Source organism: Paroedura picta, chromosome 12 (assembly GCF_049243985.1).
Source record: "Paroedura picta isolate Pp20150507F chromosome 12, Ppicta_v3.0, whole genome shotgun sequence".
Taxonomy (NCBI): domain Eukaryota; kingdom Metazoa; phylum Chordata; class Lepidosauria; order Squamata; family Gekkonidae; genus Paroedura; species Paroedura picta.
In genome coordinates this window covers 50,468,975-50,478,866 of record NC_135380.1, presented here as the reverse complement: position 1 = coordinate 50,478,866, position 9,892 = coordinate 50,468,975, and the positions used below count along the sequence as shown (strand labels likewise).

The following is a 9,892-nucleotide window of genomic DNA, read 5'->3' as shown; positions in this document are numbered from 1 at the left end:
AATTCCAGCACATCCCCAGATACAGAGCTCAGTTCCCCTGGAGGAAAGGGCTGCTTGGGAGGGGGACTGAGGGATGCCAGCTTCCAGGTGGGGCCTGGGGATCCCCTGGAATTCCAGCTCATCTCCAGACTACATAGCTCAGTTCTCCTGGAGGAAAGGGCTGCTTGGGAGATGGAAGGAGGGATGCCAGCCTCCAGGTGGGGCCTGGGGATCCCTTGGAATTCCAGCTCCTCTCCAGATTACAGACCTCAGTTCCCCTGGAGGAAAGGGCTGCTTGGGAGGGGGACGGAGGGATGCCAGCTTCCAGGTGGGGCCTGAGGATCCCCTGGAATTCCAGCTCTTCTCCAGACTACATAGCTCAGTTCTCCTGGAGGAAAGGGCTGCTTGGGAGATGAAAGGAGGGATGCTAGCCTCCAGGTGGGGCCTGGGGATCCCTTGGAATTCCAGCTCCTCACCAGATTACAGAGCTCAGTTCCCCTGGACGAAAGGGCTGCTTGGGAGGGGGACGGAGGGATGCCAGCCTCCAGGTGGGGCCTGGGGATCTCCTGGAATTCCAGCACATCCCCAGATACAGAGCTCAGTTCCCCTGGAGGAAAGGGCTGCTTGGGAGGGGGGCAGAGGGATGCCAGCCTCCAGGTAGGGCCTGGGGATCCCCTGGAATTCCAGCTCATCTCCAGACTACATAGCTCAGTTCTCCTGGAGGAAAGGGCTGCTTGGGAGATGGAAGGAGGGATGCCAGCCTCCAGGTGGGGCCTGGGGATCCCTTGGAATTCCAGCTCCTCTCCAGATTACAGAGCTCAGTTCCCCTGGAGGAAAGGGCTGCTTGGGAGGGGGACGGAGGGATGCCAGCTTCCAGGTGGGGCCTGAGGATCCCCTGGAATTCCAGCTCATCTCCAGACTACATAGCTCAGTTCTCCTGGAGGAAAGGGCTGCTTGGGAGGGGGGCAGAGGGATGCCAGCCTCCAGGTGTGGCCTGGGGATCCCCTGGAATTCCAGCCCATCTCCAGACTACAGAGCTCAGTTCCCCTGGAGGAAAGGACTGCTTGGGAGGGAGGGATGCCAGCCTCCAGACGGGGCCTGGAGATCCCCTGGAATTCCAGCCCATCTCCAGAATACAGAGCTCAGTTCCCCTGGAGGAAAGGGCTGCTTGGGAGGGGGACGGAGGGATGCCAGGTTCCAGGTGGGGCCTGGGGATCCCCTGGAATTCCAGCTCATCTCCAGACTACATAGCTCAGTTCTCCTGGAGGAAAGGGCTGCTTGGGAGATGGAAGGAGGGATGCCAGCCTCCAGGTGGGGCCTGGGGATCCCTTGGAATTCCAGCTCCTCTCCAGATTACAGAGCTCAGTTCCCCTGGAGGAAAGGGCTGCTTGGGAGGGGGACGGAGGGATGCCAGCTTCCAGGTGGGGCCTGAGGATCCCCTGGAATTCCAGCTCATCTCCAGACTACATAGCTCAGTTCTCCTGGAGGAAAGGGCTGCTTGGGAGATGGAAGGAGGGATGCCAGCCTCGAGGTGGGGCCTGGGGATCCCTTGGAATTCCACCTCCTCTCCAGATTACAGAGCTCAGTCCCCCTGGAGGAAAGGGCTGCTTGGGAGGGGGACGGAGGGATGTCAGCTTCCAGGTGGAGCCTGAGGATCCCCTGGAATTCCAGCTCATCTCCAGACTACATAGCTCAGTTCTCCTGGAGGAAAGGGCTGCTTGGGAGGGGGGCAGAGGGATGCCAGCCTCCAGGTGGGGCCTGGGGATCTCCTGGAATTCCAGCACATCCCCAGATACAGAGCTCAGTTCCCCTGGAGGAAAGGGCTGCTTGGGAGGGGGGCAGTGGGATGCCAGCCTCCAGGTGGGGCCTGGGGATCCCCTGGAATTCCAGCCCATCTCCAGACTACAGAGCTCAGTTCCCCTGGAGGAAAGGGCTGCTTGCGAGCGGGACGGAGGGATGCCAGCCTCCAGGTGGGGCCTGGGGATCCCCTGGAATTCCAGCCCATCTCCAGACTACAGAGCTCAGTTCCCCTGGAGGAAAGGGCTGCTTGGGAGAGGGACTGATGGATGCCAGCCTCCAGGTGGGGCCTGGGGATCCCTTGGAATTCCAGCTCATCTCCAGACTACAGAGCTCAGTTCCCCTGGACGAAAGGGCTGCTTGGGAGGGTGGGCTTGGGGATGCCAGCCTCCAGGTGGGGCCTGGGGATGCCCTGAAATTCCAGCTCATCTCCAGACTACAGAGATCAGTTCCCCTGGAGGAAAGTGCTGCTTGGGAGGGGGACTGAGGGATGCCAGCCTCCAGGTGGGGCCTGGGGATCCCTTGGAATTCCAGCTCATCTCCAGACTACAGAGCTCAGTTCCCCTGGCGGAATGGGCTGCTTGGGAGGGTGGGCTTGGGGATGCCAGCCTCCAGGTGGGGCCTGGGGATGCCCTGAAATTCCAGCTCATCTCCAGACTACAGAGATCAGTTTCCCTGGAGGAAAGGGCTGCTTGTGAGGGGACGGAGGGATGCCAGCTTCCAGGTGGGGCCTGAGGATCCCCTGGAATTCCAGCTCATCTCCAGACTACATAGCTCAGTTCTCCTGGAGGAAAGGGCTGCTTGGGAGATGGAAGGAGGGATGCCAGCCTCCAGGTGGGGCCTGGGGATCCCTTGGAATTCCAGCTCCTCTCCAGATTACAGAGCTCAGTCCCCCTGGAGGAAAGGGCTGCTTGGGAGGGGGACGGAGGGATGCCAGCTTCCAGGTGGGGCCTGAGGATCCCCTGGAATTCCAGCTCATCTCCAGACTACATAGCTCAGTTCTCCTGGAGGAAAGGGCTGCTTGGGAGAGGGGTAGAGGGATGCCAGCTTCCAGGTGGGGCCTGAGGATCCCCTGGAATTCCAGCTCATCTCCAGACTACATAGCTCAGTTCTCCTGGAGGAAAGGGCTGCTTGGGAGATGGACGGAGGGATGCCAGCCTCCAGGTGGGGCCTGGGGATCCCTTGGAATTCCAGCTCCTCACCAGATTACAGAGCTCAGTTCCCCTGGACGAAAGGGCTGCTTGGGAGGGGGACGGAGGGATGCCAGCCTCCAGGTGGGGCCTGGGGATCTCCTGGAATTCCAGCACATCCCCAGATACAGAGCTCAGTTCCCCTGGAGGAAAGGGCTGCTTGGGAGGGGGGCAGTGGGATGCCAGCCTCCAGGTGGGGCCTGGGGATCCCCTGGAATTCCAGCCCATCTCCAGACTACAGAGCTCAGTTCCCCTGGAGGAAAGGGCTGCTTGGGAGCGGGACGGAGGGATGCCAGCCTCCAGGTGGGGCCTGGGGATCCCCTGGAATTCCAGCCCATCTCCAGACTACAGAGCTCAGTTCCCCTGGAGGAAAGGGCTGCTTGGGAGGGGGACTGAGGGATGCCAGCCTCCAGGTGGGGCCTGGGGATCCCTTGGAATTCCAGCTCCTCTCCAGATTACAGAGCTCAGTCCCCCTGGAGGAAAGGGCTGCTTGGGAGGGGGACGGAGGGATGCCAGCTTCCAGGTGAGGCCTGAGGATCCCCTGGAATTCCAGCTCATCTCCAGACTACATAGCTCAGTTCTCCTGGAGGAAAGGGCTGCTTGGGAGGGGGGCAGAGGGATGCCAGCCTCCAGGTGTGGCCTGGGGATCCCTTGGAATTCCAGCTCCTCTCCAGATTACAGAGCTCAGTTCCCCTGGAGGAAAGGGCTGCTTGGGAGGGGGACGGAGGGATGCCAGCTTCCAGGTGGGGCCTGAGGATCCCCTGGAATTCCAGCTCATCTCCAGACTACATAGCTCAGTTCTCCTGGAGGAAAGGGCTGCTTGGGAGATGGAAGGAGGGATGCCAGCCTCCAGGTTGGGCCTGGGGATCCCTTGGAATTCCAGCTCCTCTCCAGATTACAGAGCTCAGTCCCCCTGGAGGAAAGGGCTGCTTGGGAGGGGGACGGAGGGATGCCAGCCTCCAGGTGGGGCCTGGGGATGCCCCGTAATCCCCGCTCCTGTCCAGACTGCAGAGCTCAGTTCCCCTGGAGGAATTGGCTGCTTGGGAGGGGGATGGAGGGATACCAGCCTCCAGGTGGGGCCTGGGGATGCCCTGGAATTCCAGCTTCTCTCCAGACTACAGATCTCAGTTCCCCTGGAGGAAAGGGCTGCTTGGGAGGGGGACAGAGGGATGCCAGCTTCCAGGTGGGGCCTGGGGATCCCCTGGAATTCCAGCCCATATCCAGACTACAGATCTCAGTTCCCCTGGAGGAAAGGGCTGCTTGGGAGGGGGACGGAGGGATGCCAGCCTCCAGGTGGGGCCTGGGGATCCCCTGGAATTCCAGCCCATCTCCAGACTACAGAGCTCAGTTCCCCTGGAGGAAAGGGCTGCTTGGGAGGGGGACTGAGGGATGCCAGCCTCCAGGTGGGGCCTGGGGATCCCCTGGAATTCCAGCCCATCTCCAGACTACAGAGCTCAGTTCCCCTCGAGGAAAGGGCTGCTTGGGAGGGGGACTGAGGGATGCCAGCCTCCAGATGGGGCCTGGGGATCCCCTGGAATTCCAGCCCATCTCCAGACTACAGAGCTCAGTTCCCCTGGAGGAAAGGGCTGCTTGGGAGGGGGACTGAGGGATGCCAGCCTCCAGGTGGGGCCTGGGGATGCCCCGGAATCCCCGCTCCTCGCCTTGGAAGACCTTGGACGGCGCGCCCCTTCCTCCCTGCCTGCCCCCTCCCTCCGTGGCGGCGTGGGCGGGGCGTGTGGGGGCGGGGTCCGGGGCGTGCCCTCCCATCCTCCCCCCCCCCCCCGTGGCCGAGCGGGGCCCTGGAGGGGCGTGCGGGGTGTGCGGGGCGTGCGGGGCGGGCGTCGGGGCCGCGGCGGGGCTGAGCTGCGGTGCTGCCGGTCCGCCTGCGTCTTCCTGCCGGCTCCGTCTGCTCCCTCGGCCATGTTCAGCCAGCAGCACTTCCAGCAGCAGCTGCTGCAGCTCCAGCATCTCCTCCAGCACCACCCTCCGCCGCCGCCGCCGCCAGCCGGCCGGTAAGCCCCTCGACGCGAGGCCGGGGATGGCGGGCGGGCCTGGCGCCGCTTGCGGGGGCTCTCCCGGCTTCCGCGTTGGGGTCTCTGCCGTGTGCAGGCGATGGTTTGCTGGGTCCTCTTGGAACTTCTCCTGATTTCTGAGAATCTGCAAAATCTTTACTGTTTTGGGATGCTACAGCATTGGGAATAATGATGGCAGTAATCCTAATAAGAAACAAGTTTTTATAGCCCAGGCTTCCCGGTTGGCTATGAGCTGGGGGAGGAAATGCAGTGCATGGTGTGTGTGTGTGTGTGTGTGTGTGTGTATATATATATATATATTGTATAGTGTTTTGTATAGGATTGCCAGGTCCCCAGAGGCCACCTGCAGCACTAGGGCAGTAGGTCCAGGTAGGGAAAGTCTTGGAGATTTGGGGATGAATCCTGGGGGTTGGGGTCGGGACCTCAGTGGGGTAAAAGGCCATAGACCCCTCCTTTCAAAGCACCAGTTTCCTCCAGGAGAACTGATTTATGAAGTCTGGAGAAGAGTTGTAATTCTGGGTGATCCCCAGGCCCCTCCTGGAGGATGGCATCCCTAATATTATATGTAGAAGGAAAAGTTTAAGATGGCCATTGTGATAGATGAGTTTCCGATGCGGGGATGATCATTCTCCTGGGCTTTTACCAAACTGTACCAAACATCAACTTCCTTAGTTTTCAAAGGCCTTGCATGTGTGAACCGAGGAGGAAGAGACCCCCATGGGGGCAGCTGGTTTGTTCTTCCTTGCATTTTCATTCTGCCCCTCTTCTGAGGAAGAAGAAGAAGAAGAAGAAGAGTTGGTTCTTATATGCCGCTTTTCCCTACCCGAAGGAGGCTCAAAGCGGCTTACAGTCGCCTTCCCATTCCTCTCCCCACAACAAACACCCTGTGAGGTGGGTGAGGCTGAGAGAGCCCTGATATCACTGCTCGGTCAGAACAATTTTATCAGTGCCGTGGCGAGCCCAAGGTCACCCAGCTGGTTGCATGTGGAGGAGTGCAGAATCGAACCTGGCATGCCAGATTAGAAGTCCGCACTCCTAACCACTACACCAAACTGGCTCTCTGAAGGGTTTCCTCCCTCTCTTCTCCTCACAATCCCCCTGTGAGGGAGGCTAGAGTGAGAAGGAGACTGGCTGAAGGCTGAACGGGGCTTTGAACTTGGGGCTTCCTTGCCCAAATCTGCCACCTTAGCCACTGTACTGCCCTGGCTGGCATTCTCAACCTGGCATAATGCAAATGAAGTGAATCCCAGAATGCCTTGTGCTTTCACACAGTTGTCTTTCATTTCAGCAGGCTGTGTGTGCAGACAGCTTCCTGGTGGATTGGGCATTGAGACTAGCGATTGAATTTCTTTTGCTACCTCTTGAGCTATTGAATGGCATCTTGGAGACGGCAAAGCTATTTACAGCTGACTCTATAAAGCAAAAGGGTTAAGGACTTACGGCTGCAGACAGGCTTCCTTGTAACTTACTGTTAGAAGTAGAAGTAGTTTATTAATATGATCAGTGACCAGCAAGAATATATGTACAGCTTAGGAAAAAAGAATACAAAACACTCTTAAGGAGAAAAGCTTTCCAAATGGCAAGCACTGATTAACACTGCTAAAGGTAAAGATAACATCAAATTTTAGGATGCTTTGAGCTGATCCTGCATTGAGCAGGGGGTTGGACTAGATGGCCTGTATGGCCCCTTCCAACTCTATGATTCTATGATTCTCTCATTTTGGAAACTGGTAGCTAGAGCAGATAACAAAAATAGCCTTGTGACCAACACTATCTCTGCTGGCATTTGGGAAAGCCATTTTACTGCTCTGTACAACGAGAAATATCCTATAATTTCCCCAGACTTTCATCTAAAGGAGTTACCTGTTTGTGACCCTGTTTCAGTTCAGGAAGTGATATATTTAATCAAAAATTTAGAACATGGGAAAGCGCCAGGGAGTGACTTTATAACAGCAGAGATGCTCAAATCAAACCAGGATTGGTGGGCTCCAATTCTGTCCAGTCTTTTTACATTTATTGACCAGACTAGCACAATTCCAGAGGAATGGGGTTTGGCAGGTATAATCCCCATTTATAAGAAAACAGCACAGCGGACCCAAATAATTATAGACCAATAAGTCTGCTTAATATCATATGCAAATTATACACTAAATATCTATGTGTTAAACTCTGCAATTGGCTGGATCAGGAGAAATTCCATAGAGCAAGCGAGATTTGTACAAGATGGCTCAACTTGCTGGTATTGGCACAGGAGCTTATCTAAACTAATACATTTAAATCCCTTTTAAAATAATAGTTGGTTTTATACCCTGCTTTTCCCTACCCAAAGGAGTCTCAAAGCAGCTTACAATTGCCTTCCCTTCTTCTCCCCACAACAGAGGTCGGTGGGGCTGAGAGAGCTCTAAGAGAACTGCTTTGTGAGAAGAACTCTGCCAGGACTGACCCAAGGTCACCCAAATGGCAGCATGTGGAGAAGTAGGGAAATAAACCTGGCTCTCCAATTAGAAGCTGTCGCTCTTAACCACTACACCAATCAGAAATCAGAAATACAGGGGGGCTTTGGGGTTTGCTTCATGAATAGTACCCCTTTCCCTACATGGCTGATTGCAGCTCAAGCTGGAGCCTGGTTTGTATCACTAACTGGATAGGATGCAACTTGATGTAAGGGCCCTCTTACGCGTGGAAGAGGAATACATAGCACCAGTAGCTTGGATGAACCCCTTGGCCGCACCTGCAATATCTTTTATTTTCGTCTACCTTAGAACCTTCTGAATTAAGATAGATGCCTGAACCTTAATTCAGTGATTGAAATGGGGGGCATGGGGGGGCCCCAACCACAGAACAACAACAACAACAAAAGGCCGTTCTTCCCGAGAATGCTCAAGCTTATGCTTTCATGAGCCCCAGGGGCCTTATTTGTGCAGATGTGATGTCATCTGGGTACTCCTCATTGATCCTGGCCTTTCACCATTCCCACTAACAGCCTCTGTCAATCCCTGTTCAGGTCTTATAACGAGGGCTCAGCAACTAGAGCTTCCCCGGGCCAAAGCCAGCTTCCCTGATGGAACTGCCCTCCTGTTACCAGACTATAGGCATGAGGGACAAGGTGTCTGGGACAATGGAGCTGGCTCTCAGACTTTTCTTTTTTACTGCTTGGTGTGACAACACTAACTCATCATCTTTATCTGTGGGCCAAGGTGTCAAAGCCCTAACATGCTTTGGGTAGATGCAGGTGGGTCACCATCTTGGTCTGATGCAGCAGAACAAAGTTGGAGTCCAGTGGCCCCTTTAAGAAAAAGGTATAAGCTGGGTATTGTCAGATACTTCGTATCTGATGAAGTGTGCATGCACGTAAAAGCTTATTCCCCAAATTAACCTTTGTTGGTTTTAAAGGTGCTGCTGGACTCAAACTTTGTTCTGCGGTTTTAGGCATGCGTTTCCTAGTCGGAAGCTGGACTTCCATGCAGAGCGTCCCCTTGAGCTGCCCATGGGAGAAACTGGTACGGGACAGAGAAGTTGCCAGCCCTGATGGGAATCCTCTCAAGCAGCGTCCGATGAAGCATTGGGCATTTCTAGCATGACTGTACCAGCTAATTGGGCATCTCTGAACTTGACCTCGAATTGAGGAGGCAGCTGTGCCCTTGGCCCAGGATGTCATTTCTGTTAGACCCGTGCATTTTGCATCCATGGTCCGGCCAGGATATTATAATTGTTCTGCCTTTCAGTCCCATCCAGAAAGCAGCTGACCGTCACCACATGAATACTAAGAAGAGCAACCAAATAATCTGAAACCCAACCACACGATTTTCAAGAGCTGATTAAGAATAGCTGCAGCAGAAAACTTGTATCGATTCGGACATTCGTACCTTGCTTTTCTCCACGGCAGGGACCTAAAGCAGCTTTTGAAGTCGTTTTCCCTGCTTCTGCTTTATCGGCTCAGGAGGACTACAAAATAGGGCTAGGCCGAGGGACGGGTTCAAGGGCAGCCAGTGAGCTTCCACAGCAGAGTGGAGGTTCAAACCTGGGACTGCCAGGTTCTAGCCTGAACCTAGAACCATGCCATGCCAGCAGCAGAGATAAAGAGCATATTCCAGAGGTGTGGAGAGAATCACTATCTACGCTAGGGTTGTGTGTTTCATCTCGGTTTGGCCGCCTCAGCGATCACTGAAGCCCGAAGCGGCGTGTAGGAGGCCAGTGGTGTGGAGAGGAGGTGGCGCACCAGCGGGCGGCTGCATGCAGTCACAGAGCCAGGGTACCGCTGCTAGTTGGTGGCCGCCCCTACTCTCCGTGGCGCTGGCCACCTTAGGCTTCGGTGATCACCAAGGCGGCCGAAACAAGCTGAAGCGCACACCCCTAATCTAAGCCAGGGGCACCCAATGGGCTGCCCATGGGTGCCATGCCGACACCTTTCTTGTGGCCCAACAAATATTTTTGGAAACTGGGCAGCAAGGATTCTGATTGGACATTGGAGATTTGATTGGCTTTGCCGATTTTTAAAAAATGATGCTTTATTTATTTAATTTATTATTATATTTATATACTGCCCTCCCCTGAGTCTTAGGGTGGCTTATGTGGAACTGGTGAAAACCAGTATAAATCTTAAAGCGCTGCTGCAGTTAAATAAAGCCCTAAGGTCTATTGGGGAGGAGTTAGGGTGGGATCTGTCCGTGATAAAAACTCGGAGGGGCGAATCAAGAGTTGCGAAGCAGCTCCTGATTCGTCCCTCCAAGTGCCACTCAAGGGCCAAGCGGCCAATGGGGAGGCGGGCAAAGCACCTTCCAATTGGCCCCTCACCAGGACAGACCAAAATTCCATTCACCCAGCCCAGTCTGGCTGCCAGTCTGCTCCTGACCACCAAAGGGAGAGGAGGTCAGTAGGGCTGCCAAGGGGGAT

The 9,892-nt window shown here is 55.5% G+C and overlaps 1 protein-coding gene across 2 annotated transcripts in view; it reads left to right on the top strand.

Annotated features, from left to right (window-relative positions):
• Nucleotides 1–4,758: 4,758 nt before the first annotated feature.
• CIZ1 (CDKN1A interacting zinc finger protein 1) overlaps nucleotides 4,759–9,892 on the top strand; it is a 45,049-nt gene continuing 39,915 nt past the window's right edge. For both annotated transcript variants that reach the window (XM_077307113.1, XM_077307112.1), the window contains exon 1: nucleotides 4,759–4,978. In XM_077307113.1, the coding sequence (XP_077163228.1) occupies nucleotides 4,887–4,978 (92 nt within the window). In that variant the 5' untranslated portion in view covers nucleotides 4,759–4,886. The remainder of the gene's footprint in view (nucleotides 4,979–9,892) is intronic.